The sequence below is a fragment of the Sander vitreus genome, chromosome 18 (assembly GCF_031162955.1).
Source record: "Sander vitreus isolate 19-12246 chromosome 18, sanVit1, whole genome shotgun sequence".
Classification (NCBI taxonomy): domain Eukaryota; kingdom Metazoa; phylum Chordata; class Actinopteri; order Perciformes; family Percidae; genus Sander; species Sander vitreus.
Genome location: NC_135872.1, coordinates 3,324,901 through 3,348,761, shown reverse-complemented (window position 1 = coordinate 3,348,761; position 23,861 = coordinate 3,324,901). Strand labels below are relative to the sequence as shown.

Here is a 23,861-nt window from a genome sequence, read left to right as displayed (position 1 = left end):
CAACAAAACTGTTGGCGTGTCCACATGATACAAGCCTTCCGTGATAGCATACCAACCCCACCCCTCCTCCACACAGCTGCTAGTAGCCAAGGAGGACACGGAGGATTAAAAAAACATGATGGACTCTTCAGAAGAGGTCATTATCTTCACTTGAGTTTATGCACGGGACAGTTGCCACAATCTTCTGAACATAGTCATACTGAGAAATCCAGAGACAGTTGTGTGGAGCTTATAGTCTTAATTAGCTTTGTAGCAACTCATTTGGCAATGAGTGTGCTCAGCTGTAGAAGAATGTACAGGAGACACACAAATTTTACTTTTCCACTAAAGAATGCACTGTTAGACTTAGCTGTAATTTCTAGTTACTTACCACAGAATGCCCAGTAAAATACCATCATTTTCTTTTCCAGTTCATTACTGTAATATGCATTGCATTATGGGTAATAACATTTAATTTACAGTGATTTACTGTATATTTTGAATTTGCGGTAGTCTGCTGTAAACCAACAGCAGTAGTGCTACTGTAGTTGAATAAGACAGACTTAAATAAAATTGTTAGTTAATGTTATAGAAGCATAGAAATGAAATGGAAAAATAAAATATCACTATTTGTTATGCTTTTAGCAGTGAAGGTAATTGAAAAATGTGACATGTTTTTCAGCAGTGTAAATCATTTATTGAGAGAAACAAGAAATGCATTACGGATATAAATGCTTGACCGCCAGATTTGAACTCCGACCTCACGACTTCAAAAGAGTAGCGCTTAGATACTTCAAAGGCGTTGAAAGGAGTACCGGGAAGAGACTTCAAAGGAGTACCGCCCGGTTTGGTCTGTGCGCACCAGAGTCCGGTCACACACACTCTTCGAAGAGAGCTAGAGCAGCGTTAAGGTAAGACCAATCTCTGCTAATTCTGTGACATTAAAATCTCTGCTCACAAGCCTTCGCAGCAGCGACGTTAGGTTTAGTTTACCGACCTGCGTCATAGCTGGGCAAGAGCAAACCGTTAACTAGTTTCATTTTCTCCATGGTGAGGATTAGCTATAATGACGACGTTCGGTAAGCTAACACAACTCGTTTTACACGCGCTGTTCGGGACATCTTTTTCACTAGTCAGACAACCATTATCTTTGTCTGACTTCAAATGTAACCCATATTCTGGAAGTTTAAGGTCAGTAACGGCTAGCTTTTTAGCTTGCTGTTGCCGCATTTTGGCTAAAATTACCTCCGCTTAATGCTAATGTTGAGTCTGTGGGTTGGTTTGTCAGTGTTTTAGCATGATTAAGCAAAACGTACCGCGTTTATATTAACCTAACATTAGTGGAGGTAAAGTTAACATTAAACCGTTACCTCTACAGTTGCCCAAATAGTTTTTAATAGCATCTAATGTTAACATTACATTTTTTTTTTAAAACCCACTCTAAGAGTTATGTCGGGTGACAGGGAAGACGTCATTAAGTAACGTTAATGTGGAGCACTTGTGGATAGCATATTTTTTTGCCTTGGCTTCAGAGTTTGGCCACTTAAAACCATCAAGATGTCCAGCAAAAATGAGCCTCAGTGCCCAACATTACAGTAGTATTATAGCATTCTGTAATGTGATATTTCATTGAATTCATCCTTTTTAGTTTATGAGACCTAAGCTAAAGATTGTGTAACTCAAAGAATATGGCGTTAGGAGTTGAGTGTATAGCTACCATGGTTTATGGGGGAAAGAAAAGTAAAATGTATTTATTTACTCGCCGCTTAACCTTAAATTCGACCGATCGTTAAACAAGTGATTTAAGGACTCTTTATAATGGCTTTAAGTTTTTCTTGACAAAATAGTGTTGTTGTTAGCTATCTATTAGGTGATTAACTTGTAATGCATCACATAACATTCTGTGTTATTCTAACAATATAAGAGTTACCTACATTATACTGGTTCCCTGCATACTAATGCATGGCATGCTTTTTTTAATCTTGTAATTGTCTTTTATAACCCCATGCATGCACTTAAAAATATAAATTTTCATCATTTCATATGTCGAAAAACAACCAGTGACCGGAAAATTGTGAGAGACAACTGAGAGAGACAGGAGGAAGAAGAAAGCTGGACATGAAGGTCTTGCCCCATGGCCCACCGGAGCACATGGTCCCTCATCACTTGCTGAGCCACCAGGCAATGAATTTCAAGAGCAAGACGACCAAATCTCCATCTTCCATCCATCCATCCATCTTCATCCGCTTATCCGGGGTCGGGTCGCGGGGGTAGCAGCTCCAGCAGGGGACCCCAAACTTCCCTTTCCCAAATCTCCATCTTGACAGATGTAATAGCACGTTCTTTTTTAAGTTCTTACAGCCTCACTATCAGTTTATTATTTAAACAGAAATTACTTCCAATATGTGAGATGCTTTTCTTTTTTGGTTTGCAGCCAACCTCGACCAAGATTTCCATTGAGCAGGAGGTGACATTGCCCACCACACCAAGGGTGATCATGCTAGGTACGAGAAATAGTTTGAAGAAGAGGAGGATGTTTTACTAGCAATGTATGTTTGGTATTCTGTGACAAACTGCAGTTGAGATGAGATGTTTGGTTTTTTAGGAAGAAGTTTGATGTCTTCCACCCATTGGATGGTCAGCATTGAGGGGAAGGTATTCTTTGGCTCCTTTTATGCGTTCAATTTTGAATATTAAGAGTCAGCATCTACTACACTGGAGTTGGTACAGAGGTAAGTCATTATCTGCATAAAGCATTTAATAAGTAATGGTACATATTTGGACTGTATGAGCGCTCCATACACTTACTGACAAAGACAAAAACAACTGAGAAAAAGAATTGGGTATATGGAGCCCTATTACTGTGGTAACTTACAGTGAAAACAGACTGGGCACGTAAGTGTTGCACATAGCTGTAGCGCAGCTATTTTTATTTCAGCGCCTATGTCATCCAATCTATCTGTTAATACTGGTCACGGAGCGGCCACTTCAGCCCGCGAGCTGCAGCAATCATTTCGTGTCATTCGGAGAATGTGTCAAGCAAGTTAATCGCATACAGTAGGTTCATGAGGATTTGGGCTGTCTTGACTTCTCACAGCGAGACACACGATCAGGCACAAGGAGGGAGAGACCGATGGACAGACAGAGAGAGTGACACACACACACACACACACACACACACACACACACACACATATATATATACTGTGTATAGGCTACAATTACCACAGCTTTCCACACTCATCCTGTCTCTTTCTGTCAGAGAGAGAGAGGGCCGAGAGAAGAAGGATGGCTTTTGGACTGGCGTGGAGAAAAACGCGGCCGGTATGAATGGCCAGGTGCGCGATCAGGCATGTATCTATGCTTCATGGGCTGTACGCCACGCGTACGTGCCCGGTGTGTTTTCGCTGTGACTTTCTGAACCGAACGTGCTCGCTGGCAGGTTTTCTTCCATACATACTGTATATTTGAAGGGGGATAAATGGCTGTATTTAAAGATGACTGATGTTGATTATTATGAAAATTTAAAACCAGTTTCTCCTTAAGGATCAACCCAGATGAGGGCACCAAGTGCACGGCCAAAGTGGGTACAAGCTGCAAGACGGGAGGAGTTGTCCAATGAAAGGTGACAAGCATCAGCACCTAAGTCACCACCTTCCTCCAACGACTCACCGTGTTTGAGTGGAAGACATCAAACTAGGTAAGCATTTTCTGATGTGATGTAATATAGTTAACATCAGAAAAATTATTACACAGTACAATGAACAATGCGGCTACGTACCCTGCCTGCTCCAACATCGACAGAACTAAACGCACCGGCATCCTGTATTTACCACTTGTGTCAGCATTGGTCACAGTTACTCAGCAAAAGTTACATAGTGTTGTTTTAATTTTAGTTAAAGTTTTCATATGTTTTTTTTGTCTAAGTGACTGTTAAGAGCAACAATATTTGAAATTGGTCCAGTATTGAGCGAGAACACTGACCTGCAGCTTCGAACCGAGCTCCAATATAATCATATAGGGCAAATGTGCGTCGTCAATTTCGTCCACTAAAAGTTCTGTTTTTGCCACTGACGGTCTCAGATTATTATTTTAAGTGTCTTGACAACATTATGGAAAGGATCCCTACAGAGATAGACCTTTTAGTTAAAGAGGAAGATCCTTTTTGTTTAAACAAGAAACAGCCCCGAAATCATCATCATCACCAAACCCACCAGACGATCAAAAGTTACTGTTAATTTACACAGAGTCTGGTGGGACAAGCAATAGCAATTTTGGGGATGTTTTTATGTTTAAAAAAAGGATCTTATTCTTTAACAGAAGAACTATTGACCTCTGTAGGAATCCTTTCCATAATGTCAGAGATTGTCAAAGATTGTTGTCACTTGACACAAGAACACAGGAAAATAGGGTCCAGGTTGAAAAAAAAAAAGGTAACCTTTAGGATATACTGTATACTGTGGTCAATTTTGTAATTTATTTTATTTCTACTTTTCATGTTTATACAGATGTTTGAGAGGATTTATGGTCATAAAGATATGCCTTAAAGACATGGAAAAGTCATGAAAATATATTAGTAAAAATGTGTATGAATTCTGAAATTACAAAATTAATCAAACCGGGAAAACATTTTTTTAACCATGCTGGGACCGACAGACAGCAAAAGAAAGTAGAAAGATCTTTGAATTATCTGGGGAGGGAAAACCCTGTAAACTACTACTACTGATGACTGATGTGTTATTTTTTATACTGTCATATTCTATGTTTTTGCAGAAATTGTAAGTCTGTTAACAGTTTAGATGAGATAAATTCCCCCACCCATATCGTTCAGCCCTAATGACGGAGGACGGAGGGGGTCACTGAAAATTAGGCCCTATGTTCCCACAGCCAAAATTAGGTCTTGTGTTCCTACATTTCCCTTCAATTTAAGCCCTATCCCCCCACAACATTTTTTAGGGTTGGGGGGATAAAATCTGGTACAAATTTATGAAAAAGGAAATGTGGGAACATAGGGCCTAATTGTTAGTGAAAAAAAAGATCTTAGAAATGTGGGAACATAGGGCTGTGGGAACATAGGCACGCTCATGTACGGAGGATGAACCCTGCATGACAGCACTGCCTTCATCAGGGTGAACTCTAAATGTTTGCACCAGCGGTGGTAAAGATCTAAGGGTAGCACAGAGGTCTCCTCAGATTAGTGCTCGCTAGTTCATACTCAAAGATTACACCTGCACATACAAGGTCTTTCTTCACTGTGTTGTGCCGTGAATTTGTATTGTTTATTTTCTCCAACTGTATTAATCCTCTGGGATCTAAGGGCATTTTCTCGATTTTTACATATCTTCTCAATTCACCTTTTAAGGGTATTTGCATATCACTGATCCCCATGTGTTTCATATCAATATTCAGAACAAAGTCAGCTTTCTGAGGCCCAAATCTGTCCCAGAGCAATTTGTAAAGAGATAATTCTTCATATCTCTTCTGAAAAACACACCTACACTCATAAGTTTACCAAATTCTTTAAGCAAAACGGACAACGAACACGCAAGTCCACCAATTGTACACAAAGAGACGGATGATGAGTATTGCAAGCCATCTTCCTCGTCTCCTAATTCGCCGTGTGAGTGATGGACGATGTACCGATAAAAGGGCGCCGAAGCGGACATTCTGCAGATTTTGGCAATATATAAACCACATTTCTGCGCTGTATAATCGCTTCAATATTAATAGAGACATTAAAAAAATTGTTTTGATGCACTTGCGCGTCTGTCGTCCTCAAACGCTTAAAATGTAGCTCCTATAACAGACATGACAGTGATCAAGAACATCTGAAGAACACAAACTACATGTTAAATCCTTGATATTACAGAGCGCTCCTCCTGCACTCCTGTCCCTCTCAGGGACTTCTTGCCTCATGCTGCCCCCTGGTGGTAAACAGCTGCAGTAGCCACATCTGCCCCCCCCTTCCCCCCTCCCGGAGGCTCTGAGGCCCCTCTGGATGGGTCCTAAAAGGTCACGAGTGCTAATCCTGGGTTGTATGAGAGGGATTTGGTGTTGTTGAATTGCTTTGTGGCACCATCACTATAAATGTAAACATGGGTTGTAATTGCTGTATTTGAAGGGTCTCAGTCATCCAGGTCATAGCTATCCAAGGAAGGTTAGAAAAATCAAGGGGTTTAAGGCAGTGTTGTAGTCAAGACCACCTAAACCGAGACCAAGTCATCCCCAAGACCAGAGTGTATCGAGGCCGAGACAAGACCAAGACTTTGAGGGGTTGAGACCGAGTCAAGACCGAGACCAAATGTGTAAAATGCTAACCATAGGCACTCCTCAAATTGATCTGAAAGATCCACATTCCCATAAAGAAACACCCACAGAAAACAAATTAAGATTCTTCTTCATTCACCTCTTTTATTGCCTCAAGTGTATCATGAGAAATGCCTTCCTTGATAAAATAATCAAAAGGCAGTTGTGGTCTTGACCGGACTTGAAATAAAATCTGGTGTCCCCTCATTCGAGATGGAGACAAGACCGAGTAAAAATGCGGTTGATTGCGAGACGAGACCTTCAAAACGTGGTCTCGAGACTGATCTCGAGTACAACACTGGTTAAAGGTGCTCAAAGCTGTTTCGTCTCTTATCCGAGAGACTTTTTCAGTTCTGACTAAACGGTGGGGAAACCCAGCATTTTAACCTCTGTTAGGTCGTAACTGCTGCTTGAACAAATTAGTTATGGGGGTGGTTTTCATTCTCTAAATATCGTGTATCTCTGCAACACAGGAACAGCTTTATCACAGCCTGATACATTATGACTTTAAGACATTATCTAAAGAATTTAACATCTTTTTTATTTTTTTATTTATTTCTGCATTTCTTTTATTCTTGTCTTACTTTATCTGTTATTTCCTGTTTTCTTCCTTCCTTCTTTACTTGTCACCTTACTTTCTTTTACATCTTCAACTGATCGGAAAACATGCAAATCTTGGCCAACGGTGGAACTAAACCGCACTCCTCTTCATCCTGAGGACTTTTTGACTGTAGACTGTACATTTGCTAATGAGTATTGCTTCAACTGTTGTACTGACACTTTTACGTTGGTTAAGGATTCATGTCCTAACTCTGAAGAGAAACTTTCTCTATTGGATGCGTTTGTGTTTACAGCCATTTTGATTCAGTCTTTCATTTATTTTCTCTGTGTGTCTCAATGCAAGGCAGGAGCTAATGAGGATCCTTAATAAACAAAACCAAAAATGTTGGTGTAGAAAAACTCACTAAACCTGTGACAACTTCCATCTGCAGTGACAGCGGCAGCTCGGATGTTTTTGATGTGTGTTTTTCGTCTGGCCCTCCGCCTCATGCTGCGACCATTCACACAGAGCAGCGTGTCATTAGCATGGGAGCTCTTTGGCTGCCACATGAAAAGCTGACCGATCAGGCAGTGGCGGTGGCAGCTCCCCAGGGGGGCAGCTGCTTACAACTCTGCAAAGACATGCACAGGCCACAGCTTCTCTTGTCCCCCCCCGCCAAAACAGGAGGCCGTTTAGCAGCCGACTTACAAATGACCTGGGTTGGCTTTGTTTGAAGTGAGGCGGAGAGGGGGCGGCTCACCAACAGCAGAGTCCCTCTGCCGCTCACACGGCTCATTACTCACAGAGATCATACGGACAAAAGGCGGCAGGGATGGAGAAGTCACTAATGAGGAAAAGAGCAGATACTAAACGGAGTAATTAGGAGACTCCTTACCAGCTTTTCTGCTGCTTGTGTGTCACTAAGAGACATAGAGAGGAGATTAACCTGAGCAGAGCAGGAAGACCGACACCTGCTCGACCTGTAAGGGCCAGGTAATGCCAGGAAACAGTTGTGCCTAGGCTAGTTTAATAGATTCATAGATAGATTCAAAGGGTGAAAAGCCGGCTGACGTGATACTTGTTTGATTAGGATACCTTTTCAGACATTCATAGTGTTGCACTTGGCACAATAGTTGTGTAAAGCAGTGATTCCCAACCAGGGGTTGGTGCAGTTGCCAGGGGGTGCGTGGAAAGATCATAGTGTAGAAATTATGATATGATTGGAAGAATATCCCCATGTTAACATGAAGTCATTTGTAACACCTGAACACTACATCTGCAGTTATATAAGAGTGTGTGAAAAAGTTAGCAAGCGAGCACAGACGTTTAACTAAAAGTAATGACTAAGAAGTTTGAATGATTAGCTAAAAGTAATGGAGAAATGGTTAAAATAGCCTAGTTAGCTAACGTTTGAAACAGTTAGCCAACGATTGAAATGTTAGCATAGTTGGCCAACGGTTGAAATAGTTAATTCAATTTTATTTATAGTATCAAATCATAACAAGAGTTATCTCAAGACACTTTACATATAGAGTAGGTCTAGACCACAATCTATAATATACAAGGACCCAACATTTCTAGTAATTCCCCCAAGAGCAAGCATTTAGTGCGACAGTGGCGAGGAAGAACTCCCTTTTAGGAAGAAACCTCAGACAGACCCAGGCTCTTGGTAGGCGGTGTCTGACAGTGCCAGTTGGGGGTGTGATGAACAGTGGCAATAATAGTCACAATAAAGATAATGGAACAATGACTAGAAATAGTAGTTGTAGTAGTTCATGGTGTAGCATGGCACTGCAGGGGGTTACAGGACGTAGCAGGACGTAGCCGAACGTAGCAGGATGTAGCAGGGCACTGCAGGGCACCACAGAGCGTAGCAGGGTGTAACAGGGCATAGCAGGGCGTGCAGCAGGACCACGGCGACAGCTGCAACCATGATTTTGGTGCTACCTTAATCCAAGGAAACATGCTGGGCGAAAAAAACAAAACATCAGGACTCCGGGGAATAAGCTCCCCAGAGCTAGGATAGTAACAAGCATTTCTGGGACATGGATGCACACAGATGGAAAGAGAGAGGAGAGAGAAGCTCAGTGTGTCAAAGGAAGGAAGGAAGTCCCCCAACAGTCTAAAACTATAACAGCATAACTAAGAGAGAAAGGTTAAGGAGAGGAGCCTGGTCGGGCTAGAACTCTCCCCAACCAGAGTTAGCCAACGGTTGAAATAGTTAGCCAACGATGCGTTCATCTGACAGTGGTGGGGGTGTAAAGAATGACGAGTGAGAGCGAGAAGTTCAAACCAGCTTTACTTTCTCACCTTTGCACACAGCTGACCAATCACAGCATTGAGTGGCCGATAATGTCAGATTGTCGGTTTCGGAAAGTGCGGGCATGAAAGTCAAGTCTTTGTCGAGCAAGGCTCACAGTAAAATCTAACTGGTGCATCACAGAAGGCGAAAACTGCCAGCGTTGCTGTGAAACAATAGACAACTAACTGTTGTTCATCGACGTTTCAAACGAGGCGATCTTATTTTCTTTTGGTGACATGGAACAAGTGTGCGTAAGTACAGGGAAAAACAAGCCTGACTGTTAATGTTTTATCACCTCTGTCACATGAAGACACCATTTAAAGAAGGAGAAAAATAATTGAGAATGATCTTTAGATCAAAAGCTATATATTCCAAATCGAGAACATACGCTTTGGGCTGCAGCGTCGCCTCCCAAATTGTCAGCCGACGAGAACTGAGCTGCTTTAGTTGGATGCGTAAAACTGCCTCCCAGGGGGCACTGGGGCAGACCACCAACGCTTTTCGGCCACCATGCTGCTTCCACACAAGCAAAACAAAAGCACAAAGCTGCAGCGGCGACGCTTTGTAGCTCGGCTTTAATGTGGCTGCAGGCCGGCTGCCCCACTGAAGCAAAGTGTTGTTGTCCTGGAGGAGAGTTTTCCATCCCGACCGGGACGTATGGGTGGTTTGGGCATTACTTTATTAACTGATAACAAATCACGCACTTTAAACTCCTGCTTACAAACTTGCAGACTCTCTGCAGATACATATTCCATCACAGTCAGCATTTAGAAAGCTTTATTTTTTATTTTTTTTATTTTTTTTAAGTTGTCTTATCAACAACTTTTGAACGTACATGTTCCACCAAAACTAGTTCCTTCCCGAGGCTATTTTGAAGCGGCACTGAGGCTCCTTCCGGCGCTTAGCGCCGCGCAAGACGATTGTGATTGGTTTAAAGAAATGCCAATAAACCAGAGCACGTTTTTCTCCCATCCCAGAATGCTGTGTGGACTAGCCAGACCCTCCGCAGCAGCGCTGTGGAGTAAGGTCTGGCAATGCGAGACTAATGGGACTCCAACACAGCTTCTGTACAAGAGATCTGTTGTGTTGTTCTTTTTTCAGGAAATTTGGCACAAACCGTCCCATCCTGATATTTGTAGAAACTACTGTCCAGTTTTCACCTGGCGACTCTCTTAAATATACAAAAAGAGGGGATAAGAAACGTCTCCAAAACAAGTTCTCCTGCACACCATAAATCTCAATAACAGGACACAAAAACTCTATGAACTAAAGGAACCAGAAATACTGCACATTCTTAGTCACACTTAAAGTATTAAGTCTGTCTCTCAATAGTTGGACTTTCCTTCCCGTTCTGTGGCTCTCAGCCTCAAAAGCCCATTGATTATTTCCTAAAACAGTGGGTGAATGTAGTTTTTATCAAACAAACAGGAGGAAAGAGTACATATGTTGTTACTATTTTCAGTAGCGGATGAATCCACATTTGGTGCTCTATAGCGGGTATTTGTGGCAGCAGGACGGTGTGTGTGGATAGTCAAAATAAACTAGTCTGTGTGTTCATGGTAATGAAGTAACATGTCACTCAGACTGGAATCAGTCAGCCTGAGGTCCAATTAAACTCCGCCAACTGGATTCCATCAAAAGGCTGTTACCTCCCCCCACTCCCCTCCCTCCGACCCGCCCACCCGCCACGCGGCAAACGGAGTCCTTCCTTTCTTCGCGGCAGCGGCCGTGACCGAGCCGAGGTCATGGCTAATCCTCAAAGAGTTCTCGCTTTGTTTTGTCCCAACCAGGGGGGGTCAGAGGCTCTGAAAGGCCGTGGCTCAGTTTAACATCTATTAGCAGAAAGCTGTGCGCCGCTCCTATTGGCTGCTGGGGCTCAAGACAAGCTGCATCCCCTGAAGATGTTCTTAAAGCTGGCCAGACGCAGCCAAAACATGCAACATCTACATGTGTTGCCTTTGTCCGTTTGATGCAATGTTCAACAATGTTGAGAGAGAGAGAGAGAGAGAGAGAGAGAGAGAGAGAGAGAGACCATTACTTTGTGCACTTCTACTAAGAATGTAAAGCTAGAAGAGATGCAGACTAGGGCTGCAACTAACTCAGTTAATTGATTAGTTGTTTGGGCTATAAAATGTCTGGATATTGTGAAAAATGTGGATCAGTGTTTCCCAAAAAGCCCAAGATGATGTCCTCCAATGTCTTGTTTTGTCCACAACTCAAAGATATTCACACTCACAGAGGAGAGAAGAAACTAGAGCATATTCACATTTAACGAGCTGCAATCAGAGAATTTGTACTTGATTAACTTCAGTTGACAACTAATCGATTAATCTTTGCAGCTCTATCAGACAATGTGTTCTGTTCTGCTACACGTAAAAATATACAAATATACATATACATATACTCTCTAATATTAAAACAGACACGCTACGGTTAGAGGATCTTTTGACAGCCGCCATCGATCATAGATCTCCAACTGCAGACCGGCGATTAAAATCCAAAACATTTCACAGGAAGAAGCGGCTGAAAGGAGTTCCATTGGCAGGTATCACCAAAAACGTTGCACGTTGCATATTTTGGACAGTTGTGCAGAAGCCAATGATAAATTCATGCTGTTTTCCGATGAACTTCATTTATATTTCAGTAAACTCTTTTGCATGAAAACATTGCTTTTGGATGAAAATAACTCGCTGAAAGAGTAGGCTACTTTATACTTTTGATACATGCATTTTTATTATAATACTTCTGCACTATTACGGAAGTAAGATTTGAAATGAATTGTAGTGGAGTACTTGTACACAGCTTGGTCTGTTCTTTTATCTGTTTGTAATCTGTAACACAGGTCTCTAAAATAGATAATTTTGTCTTTTTCAAACTCAAAAATTATGTATAATGCCATAAATTAGGTGTATTGACCATACAAAGTGTCAAAAAAAGTTCATTTTCAATTTTGACCCTGTAGGACACAAGTTCATGGTTGACGGGAAGACAACACGAGGGTTAAAATGTAATGGTAACACTTTATAATAATGGTACATGAGTCATCATGAATTCATGCATGGCTTCATGCATGCAAAAGCATGAATTCATTCATGTAGTCCTTCATGGACTATCAGACATCTTGATGATTCAAATACCTTGATTGATGCATTAACTAACATATTCATGCATTAAGTCATGCATGAATTGAGTTCCCAGTGGGTAATGTAATCTTTTTCATAATAAAGAACCACAGCTGTATCTGGTAAACCTGTTTTTAATCCTTCAGCTGTCAGATTTTCGCAGTTGAACCACGAGCTCGGGGAAGCCCGTCCGTTCGTCCATGTCTCTGGTGAAGTGCAGGCCGAGTGCCTCGCCGACGACCACCTCGGCCGTGGTGAACACCTCCAGGTCTCCCAGCACGTGACCCCCGACCGTCTTGCCCTCGGCGTCCGACAGGCAGATGTGGAGGTGGGCGTCCCGGTTCAGAGTGCCCACCAGGGAGACGATCTCAAACCGCCCGCTGAGCTGGATCACCTGAGGGAGGGGAAAGTCCAGAAGCATGAAACGTGGAGGATTACTCCTTTACTCTGTTACTTCACTTTATTTATAGCCTATCAATACTACTGGCAGGTGGCAAGCTTGGAATCAGAACAAAAGGGTGAAATCATAGAATTAATGTCTAAAACTGTCTCAAATAAAGGCATGTTTCTCTCCTCAGTTGAAGTTAAATACAATTTGAAAATAGTAATCAGAAAGTCCAGAGGTTTTAGACATTATTGACTTCATACAGTTGCACTTCTTGGCCGGTATATTGGACCTGTGGTTATAGATTTGATGACCCTGACACAAGCTCTGTGTCACTGTTATTTCACCTTCTCCATCTTTTCTACGCACTGGATCCAGGCTAGAAGGGGGGCACGGGGTGGAACCTCCCCCCCCCCCCCAATCCATTGGGCTAGAGTGGGCAAAAAAAACTCCCTTTCCAGGTTAATTAAGATGAGCAGCTGCATCACAGGTTCTAAGCAGAAAGGCCTGGAGGAACTTTATCAGAAGTAGATGCTTAGAAGGGTTGAATCTGTCCTGTCAGATAGTTCTCATCCCTTACAAGCTGAATTTCACATTTTGCCATCTGGATCACACTTTAAACTCCCAAAATTCAGAACCAACATATATAAACACTCTTTTGCACCTGCAGCCATTCTACTTCTTAATTCCATAAAAAAAAACATAACTTATTGGCTTACTATTTATTGAATGTTTACGTTTTTTTTTATTGTTTTTAACTATGCCTGCAAGGTAGGCAATCTCTGTATTGTGTGTGTATGATTGTGTGTGATTTGTACTATACTATCTGTTGCACAACAAATTGCCCCATTGGGGGACAATAAAGGAACTTGAACTTGCTGTCAATCTGACAATTGTGATTTCCATTGGATCAGAGTACTGTTGCTTGGCTGCCTGTTCTGCCAACTTTCCCAGCCCTTGTCACATGACTAATTAATAGGCTCATTGGAGGTGAGCCAGGCCTGCGCAGAATCAATCACCGGCGTTCGCCGCCCGTTGCATGCCGGTTAGATTTGTGTCCGACTTGATCCCGACTGAAGTCATGCACACGTGGGCAACGATGACCTCACCGCAGCTTTCAGAGGCAGCCGACGCAGTTGCTTTCCAACGACTGCAAGACCCAGGGCATGCTGGGAAACGCCTGGCTCTCAGCTGATCTAACAGCTGATTGGTTTAGAATCATCAACATGATGACGTGTTACATAAACTTTTCATTGATTTTGAATTGGAGGGATTTTATTTGCCATTTGTCTGATTTAAAGGCGCATTCTGTACAGAACACGTGACGTTTCACAATCTGTTCAGATCACGGATCATCTACAGTCTGTTATTAACATCAGCAACAGATCACATGTAGAGCATTTTAACAGCTACTCTGTCATAATAAAAACAACTGGAGACTGCGTACGAGCTGATATATGGGTCTGATAACATTTTATTAAATCGGAATCGGACCTAACAGGATGTGAGTGTTTCTGTGACTTCCTGTTCAGACTGAAGGCTGCTGGAAACGGCTGGAAACTGTCCGACTTGACCTCAGCTTTTTCTTATCACCGCCCCCGGCTGCCACCGCCTGCTCTCGTCCACTTTACAGGCGAGGTGCAGTTCATCTCGTACGAGCCTATTGTTTCCATGGTGACTATCCAAAATTCAGATACCATGGAACCAGCACTGGAGTTGTTTGTTTTTTAAAGTGGCAGACTGAGCCTATAGAAAATGTGTATTGTATACAATATACCATTTGTTTAAAATGAAAACAAGTGAAACTAATAATGAATGTCATGTTTTATTTAGCAGAATTACATTGTTGTTCTATTCTATCAAATATTTCTGAGCAGATTTTCTATGCTGTATTCTGATAAAATGTGTATATATATATATATATATATATATATATATATATATATATATATATATATATATATATATAGAGAGAGAGAGAGAGAGAGAGAGAGAGAGAGAAACATGATGCAGCAGGTGCAGCATATCTTCATGTAATTATATATTATTATGAGCTAAATAATATAAATACAATTTATATTTTGTTTTCTTAAACTCTCACTAATCTTGTACACGGTGTAATAAGGTTTTATCTAATATGTGGTCATTTTAAAAGGTGCTAAACAACTAGATAAAGTCTGCCGCCTCCAGGCGGTAAATCTCGGGCCTTCGTGCTGCCTTCAGGTACCTCATTTGTATTTGCTGCCGTGGCATTGGCCAGCCGGAGCGTTGCCTTGGTGACGCTGCCCACGCAGGTGATGATGAACGGCGCTCGGAGGCGCCTCTCCTCCACGAACGCCTGCAGAGATCCCAGCAGCTCCTGACCCGGGCCGAACCGGACCGCATGGACCTGCAGAGACGAGCCGGCCGCTGCTGAACTCTGGGAGAAAAAAACATTTGTTCATTTTTCTTTTTATGTACTCTCTTTATTTTAGATTTGTTTTCCCCCCTGTTGCCATTTACTGTTTCCTATTTTAGTTTTTACCTTTAACATTTTTGGTTCTAATGTTAATTTTGTAAAATAAAATAACATTTTAAATACTTTTACTTAAGTAAGGTTTTGAATGCCTTTACTTGTAACAGAGTATTTTCACAGTGTGGTAGTACCATACCCACAGAACTAAGGACCATCACATCTATCAGATCCTTCTCCAAATCCATACAACATTGGTTATTGACTAAATGTGCTGCCATAATCCAGAATAATGTGTTTGTCTTTATCGCTATAGTAGTGTAATGTGTTCTAATGTGTGTCTATGCACATTTACCTGTGTCTACTGTGTATGATACTTGTGTTATGTTTTTCTCATGTCATCAACCTGCCAGTTGTCCTAATCTGGAATAGTGGTTGTGTCATTTTCCTTGTCTATGACTATGTCTTTCTTGTTTTATGTGTATTTGTTGTATTGTTATAGCTATTGTTTTAAGCCATCATCCTGCTAGGGACTGCAGATGAAAATTAGCCTGTATGGCTAAATCTGGCACATTTACATGTTGGCCTCTATACTCATGTTGATTAATAGGGGTGGGAATCTCTTGGCACCTCACGATTCGATTCTAAACTGATTATCGATGCAACGATGTACATTTCCATGCAGGATTTTTTTAAAATATACATATAAATCTGAGTTTGCTACTCAGAGTTTGCTAATCACTTTCTAGACAAAGCTCAGATTTTGACATATACAGTATTTGTCACACACAAGTTTTAATGAAATGTTTTGTCTACTGGAGGTTTTTATTTTGTAGTGAAAGTCCCCTTCGTAATCTTCCACGTCAGAGGCCCAGTCATGTTTAAAGGTGGAGAATTGGCTTCTTAGAACATGAAACATGAGCTGGTCAGATGTAATGTGATGAAGTAGATGAAAAGCCTATATGTGTTTTGCCTAATTATTTTATGTATGTGTTATTAGATCATGTCTATATATACACAATATTTAATTGTATTTCCTTTTGGCCATTTTTGTGTGTTTATTTTCTGCACTCTTGCCTAAACTCTAAGTTGTTGTCCTTTATCCCATCCTCTTTCAGTCACTCTGTTTTCTGATTTCTACTTGTCTGGAGACAGTAACTTTTAAATAAACATCAACACATTTAAAAAATGTTAACGTGACCCAAACATCACACTGATCTGCAGGTTTACAAAGAGCTTCAACAGGCCGGAGCTTCAACAGGCCGAGCAAACTTCACATCACTTTACATTTAATCACTAACACGGTGACAAGTCAATGTGTCGACTAACAGTCCTCTTCAGCTTTAATTATCACATATTTAAGTCAGTTTTTACATTTTGTTAAAGCAGTTTTCTATTGAAATCTCCTTGAAATGTATATAAATCAACTATAAAACAGATTTCAGGTACTTTCGAAGACACAGTGAACAGACACATACAGTAGAAATGAGAAAACCTATAGGAGGTGACAGAAGACTCGGCTGGGAACTTGTAGGACTTTAGGCTACGTTCACACCACAAGTCTTAATGCTTAATTCGGATGTTTTTTCTCAGATCTGATTTTTTGTTTGACTGTTCACATGACCTTTTAAAATGTGGCCTATATCAGATTCCAGTGTGAACTGTGTGCGGTTTCGAACTGACCCGCATGTTCAAAAGAACAATAACAATGACATCAGACGCAGCACGCTGTCGCACTAAAGTTAGGGAGGTTATGGAGGAAGTCAGCATTTTGGCTTTTATTTCAAAATGTTTGTGTAATGGCAGCCGTAACATTAATGAGCAGGTGCTGAGGAGGAGGAGAATGAAGAGAAAGAGAGACAACATTGGCTATTTTGGCCTTTTGCTGGGTTATGGCTGCAAATTCACTCCAGAGGTCTCTGTGTGGAGGAAGAGACGAAGCCAGGAGTGGCGGGACTGCGTTGTGAATAGCTTCACAGAGACGCAGTTTATTCAAAACGTTTTTAATTTGACTGTATCTAGGGCTAACCGTGCGTTCGTGGACGTCGGAAAAACGTTTTTTTCCGAGTGAAAACGTCATCATTCACGTCCCTTCCTGTGGGAATCAGAGGGGGGAAACTTGGGCTGGATTTTGCTAACCAAGTTTCCCAGTTGGTGACGCGTTGTTGACAACTGACGTTTGATGGAGGCGAATTTGGTTCACTGAACATATTTCAATGACAATAAACGTATTTATTGTGGACAAACGCCTCTGCTGAGAAACATAAGACTAAGAGACATAACATGTTTCAAATTATTCATAAATAGGCCTATGTATAAAAAAAACCAACACCTTATCCGTGTCCTTTCCCGTTCGTTGTCCTGCAGATAACCCAAACACCTGACGATGTGCTGTTTGTATGCTCGCATAAGAAAACAGCAGCAAATTATTGTGGCCTCCATGTTTTCACACACCTGATGCTCTAGGCCAGTGGTTCCCAACCTGGGGTCCGGGGAACCCTCAGGGGGGCGGCAAAGATCACAGGGGGTGCGCAAGTCTTTATCTGGTTTGAGGTTGAGGTAAAAAAAAAATATTTGCACATGTTAAACAAATATGATAATACACTAGAATATATAAGGTATACAAAGGTCTGATTCAGGACCACATATGGAAGTGGTCTAAATCTGATTTGAAAAAATCAGATGTGGGCAATATTTGAGTGTTCACACTACTTCTGAAGAAGTCTGACCTGGTCACTTGACCCCAAAAAAAAAAATCTGATTTGGGCCCCTTTTGCCTGCAGTCTGAACGTAGCCTTATCTGCAGCAGTGCAGGTGGATAACTCATGAGACCATTTACAGTAATTTAGCTTTAGAGTTGAGCAGAGAGAGCACTTTGTGATGCAGAGTGAGTGAAAAGTGAAGGTATTTGATTTTTTTTAGCTTTCTTAATGTCTGGATGTCACAGGTAAGCAATCCTGCCTGAGTACATTTCAACAAGTTGGAAATCTCACGTGAGTTTTCTGTTTATCTGCTTTGGATTCAGTTCAGATGTTAGAAAAGTTTAAAAAGTGCAAACTCACCATTGTGCACGAGACTGAAGCTCCCAGAGGACTAAACTCTGAGCACAAACACTTGAGTTAAACATTAAAAGGAAGACACACGTGCAAGGGTGGAACTGAGCATGCTCAGTGAGAACTAACTTCCTGCAGAGCTCTTCCAGAGATTGTTTTTCTGGTCTTTTACTGCCACCTGCTGGTACTTTTAGAGATAACTGGAGTACAAGATGGGACACTTCAAATTATCTGTGTTACCAATGTGGGGTCCGGGAACCCCCAGGGGTCCTTGACGGGGTTCCAGGGGGTCCCCAGCAAAAAGGAAAATCATTTGTTTTCACTATAAGTCCATCCCAAAGTAACACAATCACAGAACGTATGACTATTTTGGCCATGGGTTAATACACTCTCATAAAAAAAAGCAACAATGCTGTCAGACAGGGGACCGTGGGACAAAATCTTATCAAATGTGGGTCTAATTTGTATCAGTTTAGGGGTCTTTCACGTGAAAGAGTTTGGGAACCACTGTCCTATGCCGCCTTGGTTACGCCTTAAATTATAGAGGGGAAAAATGCAAAATGAGAGAGGAGAGGAAATCGCATAGAAATGGTTTCAAAAAGAACATTCATTTTTTATTTTTGTTAATAGATTTTAACCAATTTGCTGCATTGTAAAAAAAATATATAAAATCAAACAGAATTGTTTTCTTTTTACTGACGTGACGGCATTTGGCTGATATTTTCCTTCTTTATCAAGCACTGCAATGCTCTCTGTTTTTGATAAAGTCACATGCATGGAGTGTTAGAGTAACAGGGTGGGCTGTTAACCACCTTAATTGCATTAAATAATTACACACAAAACGCACAGGAGTTGGTTTTTAAATGCTGTTTCTGACATATTTACATTTAACGTAAAGGTACTTAATTGTCACATACACATACCTACATGTAGCGAAATTCATTCTCTGCATTTAACCCATCCCTCAAGGGAGCAGTGGGCAGGGCACTGATTGGAGAACCTAGTACATGTTTTTTTATGGTGGGGGGAAACCGGAGGATACTCCCACGCAAACATGGGGAGAACATACAAACTCCACACAGAAAGGCCCAGAATGACCTAGATTCAAACCCAGAACCTTCTTGCTGTGAGGCCACAGTGCTATTGGGTTAGTGTTTCTGTCAAAGTAATTAAAAAAAGCTATAGCTGTCAAAATAACGCGTTAATTTAAATGAATTAATCTGAGAAAAAATAACATGTTAAAAAAAAAATAACGCAGATTAATCCATTTCACATTGACGTTTGACCCGGAGCCGTTCTAGCCACCACTGGACCGTAAAATGAAGGAGTATAACACTATACTCGACAGCAGCTAACGTTAGCCTACCGCTAGCTAGTTAACACTATACTCGACAGCAGCTAACGTTAGCCTACCGCTAGCTAGTTAACACTATACTCGACAGCAGCTAACGTTAGCCTACCGCTAGCTAGTTAACACTATACTCGACAGCAGCTAACGTTAGACTACCGCTAGCTAGTTAACACTATACTCGACAGCAGCTAACGTTAGCCTACCGCTAGCTAGTAGCTGGATTAAACAGGGTTAAAATGCTGACAGCTAACGCTAAACGGTGTAAAGTGTGACTGTGTTTTACTGTAGAGGATTCAACACCGGGATGTAACAATCTGCAGCTGCCTCGGAGAAACAACACAGACGGTGCGTTCAATGAAACTGGTAAACTACAGCGTCTTAGTGCATTTGAAGTTATTGTAAATTTCCCTTCCTTTTCCCATCTGGCGGTTGTTTTTGTTGTTCAACGGCAATTTACTAGTGAAATAAGTTATTGTTATTGTTATACATTATTATTAAATCATTTAATTTTGACCATATGGCCTTAGCAATAAACAAGCCGTTCTTTAATGTCACCAACTGTTGTTTAGTACCCTTTTTTTTTCTTTTCTTTTTTTACTTTCTTAAAAAGTATCGGTTCAGGCACCATTAATTATGTATGTGATTAATTCCGATTAATTAATCACAGAGTATGTAATTAATTAGATAACATTTTTTTAATCGATTGACAGCCCTTATATATCATTTTTTAAAATATAAATAACAAATAAAGAGACATCATATTTGTCTATAACCAGAATTATTTTCCTGGTTTTGTGGACGTTGTGTTACATTTAAATCATCGTGCACTGAGATAAAATAGGCTATACAAAAAATACACATGAACAGTAATAAATAACGGTTAAAACATATGATACAAATTATATGAGATCACTGGATTCAATAAAACGTGAAGATTAACACTGGTATTAATCTTTATGGAGCACAGACTTCACCACTGATGTTTATTTGTTTGATTATTGCTCTCTTTATTTTGAGTTATATCGGCTGTTACCAGGGCAACAGCTTTTCTTCCTGTGGTCCATACAAAAAAGAAAGAAAACGATTACACAATCTATAACTATCACAATATAGATAATAAATTCTTTTATTTCTTTATTCTTTTTAGTTATGGAGCCTCTGACTCCACTTCTGGAAATACAATATATTAAAATATAAGTAGCAGTGCAATTAATATATAGTTATATCATAAAACAAGCAAACAATGTTATGCTAGAATATTTGAATATGTAACCTTCACCCTTATATGGTGTTCAGGTCTATGGGACCCGTTTTCAATGTTTGCTAAAAGAAAAATTATGCTATTTATTATTTCTTCTAACTCAAACTCATTGCCCCCCCCACACACCCACACACACACACACACACACACACACACACACACACACACACACACACACACACACACCTACACATTACTATTACATATGAGGTGTTCGGGTCTACTGGACCCGAGTGTAATAATTGTGTAATAATTGTGTAATAATTGTGTAATAATTGTAGGTGCTATGAAACTTAACTGTGTCCTCCTCCTAACTGGGCCTTGTGTGTGTGTGTGTGTGTGTGTGTGTCTGTGTCTGTGTGTGTGTGTGTGTGTGTGTGTGTGTGTGTCTGTGTGTGTCTGTGTGTGTCTGTGCGTCTGTATGTGTGTGTGTGTGTGTGTGTGAGTGTAGGTGTCTGTGTGCGGGAATGTTACAAAATTGTTACATTTCAAGCACTTTCACCTGTTCTGATTAAGTTCTAAGAAATGAGCACCAATAATGATCAAAAATCTTGTTTCTATTCTTTTTTTTCTTTTTTTTTTAACCTTTTTTATAATTGAATTTCCTTATTTTCTCACAAAAAACGAAAACGATCATATGATCATAAATGTGATCTCACAGGGGTAAATGGCAAATATGAACCGTAAATGATGTATATATCATTGGTAATTGAGCTAAAGTAAACATCTGTTAAGTATTTTTTACAGAAATTGTTATGGCTGTATTGATTTAAAAGCCTAATGATGTGGTGAGTCCACCAGACCCGGGAACATTGGCAATGTAACAAAAATATGAACGCCACCCAAGGATCCACACACTCTGTGATGAACATCTCTGTTTTTAACTCTAGATGGTGCTGTGGTTTGGAAAATGGATCCAGTCTTGTAACAGACTGGCATCACTTGTTTCCAACATTGCTGCTCAAAGTTAAGTTTGCATGAGACTGTGAGTTCCCTGACCTGAGCAGCTCCTTCAGCAGCAAGGAGTGCTACCGCAGGGCCTTTATTCCAGCAGCAGTCAGACTCTTTAAAGGGTAACTACCATTTTTTTTCAACCTGGACATTATTTTCCTATGTTTTTGTGTCTAAGTGACTGATGGGAACAACAATCTTTGACATTGGTCCAGTATTAATCAAGACCGCTGCAGTCGGCAGCGGAGAAACAAGCTACAATATAAGTTAATAGGGCAATTGTCCAGCTTGTATTTACCTTCACTAAAGTGCTCGTTTTGCCGCTGACAGGCTCAGATTAATATTCTAAGTGTCTGACACTGAACCTTGAACTTGAAACTTTATTAGAAGAAATAAGCAGAAATATATCTTTATCACCAAGATCCTCATTTAGACGTTTTAGCACTGATCAGATGTCAGTTGTCGGACTATTCAATGCAAAAAGGTATAACGGCTTTAGGCCGCCCTACACGTAGGCCTACTATTGTAGGCCCAGTTTATTATGCAACTTCAATTTATACAATATATGCAGTAGGGGGTTCCTGCTCCATCTCTCTTTCAGTTAAGGGGTCCTTGGCTTAAAAAACGTTGGAGACCCCTGGTCTAAAATATCATTCATGCTGTTGCATTAAGATTACTTTTCAGTCCAAAGCATGAAAAGCAGCCTCAGGCCAAAAGTAAAGAGTAAAGAGTGACTTAAAATGTGAGAGACACACAGAAAAAGCTTCACTTTCCGAACAATCCAACATACGTTATTATGGAACCCACGCAACTTCGAGGCAAGACCCGTCCTTCAATAGCATTCACACACTACTATTGGCCAGGCGTCCATGCTTACGCAAGGTAACGTAACCCGATTTGTACAGGTCCTATCCACTGACCAATCAGCTATCCTGACCTTGATCACTCAAGGTCAATGCCTAACCCCAACCAATCGAGCTGCTTCGTAGGGCGGGACTGGAAGTTACATGGGATCCATAATAACGCGTCCAACATACACTACGCGTAGTGAGGAGGTCAGAGGTCACAGCTTGAGAGGCTTCTAATCCTAAATGTCTCAAATCAGAGATATTCAACAAAAAGAAGCACGAGCACTGAGAAGATTTCCCCCGCTGCAGTTTAAAGACAACGGGGCAGCGATCCAAACGCCTTTACCGTGAATATTAAACTCTCTTGCTTTCATTCTGACACCAAAAGTTGCTGTGATTTTTTTTAAATTAAACAGGTGAACCGTGTATTTTTTCCAAGATGCAAGAATGCAAATCACGCAGCCACACAAATAAATCCCAGACCTGCTGATGTATTTTTCTGTATGTATTAATGAGCAGATTAAATCAGGGCTGTGGCGGGGCTCCTGGGAGCCAGCGAGGCCACGCTCCGGCGATTATTTCAAGTACAGGCGCTCGCATGTATTCCCCCTGCGAAGCCCTGATTACTATCAGGTTACAGCGTCCATGACAACAGCTTCCAGCAACAGGGTTTACTGAGCAGGAACAGGAGCGAGGTTGGGATTCTTAAAGGTTTGAAAGCTACGTTGTCGTTTTACTTACAGTCTTCTTTTTCTGCCATTTTAAACTGCTGCTTTTGTTTTCCTCAATAATCCACAGAGAAACACCAGTTTGGTTCCAACCAATCATCATCATAACTGGGCTGTATGAATGTTTTTAACTAGTTGAACAGCTTTATTTTACGTACTACTGGCTGATAAAATTGTTGTGCTTGTATTAATGTTTTTATTAATGTTTTGTAAGGTGTCCTTGGGTGTCTTGAAAGGCACCAACAAATAAAATGTATTATTATTATTATTATTATTAGTAGTAGATGTAGTATTAGTATTATTATATAAAAAATTAAGAGATACACCTACCATTTGCATCAATTCAGAAATGAACAATGACATTTTAGAAAACACACACATTGCATTGTTTTAGTGAAGCTTCCCTTTAACAAGGCATTTAATCAGTATATTCGGCATGTGTGTGTGTGTTGTGTGTGTGTGTGTGTGTGTGTGTGTGTGTGTGTGTGTGTGTGTGTGTGTGAACTAATTAGGAACAGAAATTACCCCAAACTGTGTCTGCGTCTTCTGCTGAAGGAGGGGGGGGGGGGGTTAAACAGGGCA

At 40.9% G+C, this 23,861-nt stretch overlaps 1 protein-coding gene and 1 long non-coding RNA gene across 2 annotated transcripts; one reads left to right on the top strand and one right to left on the bottom strand.

The window, feature by feature from the left end:
* The first annotated feature begins 2,049 nt into the window (after positions 1–2,049).
* On the top strand, positions 2,050–12,482 carry LOC144533372 (uncharacterized). The gene is made up of 5 exons (XR_013503422.1): positions 2,050–2,308; positions 2,414–2,483; positions 2,585–2,711; positions 3,526–3,679; positions 12,397–12,482. It is a non-coding gene; the product is annotated as an uncharacterized LOC144533372 (long non-coding RNA).
* On the bottom strand, positions 11,793–18,231 carry LOC144533371 (bifunctional protein GlmU-like). Its single transcript, XM_078274686.1, has 3 exons — positions 18,150–18,231; positions 14,863–15,054; positions 11,793–12,644 (listed from the first exon to the last, which is right to left on the bottom strand). The coding sequence occupies exons 1-3, from the start codon at positions 18,150–18,152 to the stop codon at positions 12,393–12,395; spliced, it is 447 nt and encodes a 148-aa protein (XP_078130812.1). The 5' UTR covers positions 18,153–18,231; the 3' UTR covers positions 11,793–12,392.
* Positions 18,232–23,861: the final 5,630 nt, after the last annotated feature.

Excerpts from the sequence above, each read along its gene's own strand:
- LOC144533371 (XM_078274686.1), bottom strand. Across the intron at positions 12,645-14,862 it reads CGGCAGCAAATACAAATGAG|GTGATCCAGCTCAGCGGGCG; the intron begins GTACCTGAAGGC and ends CCCCTCCCTCAG.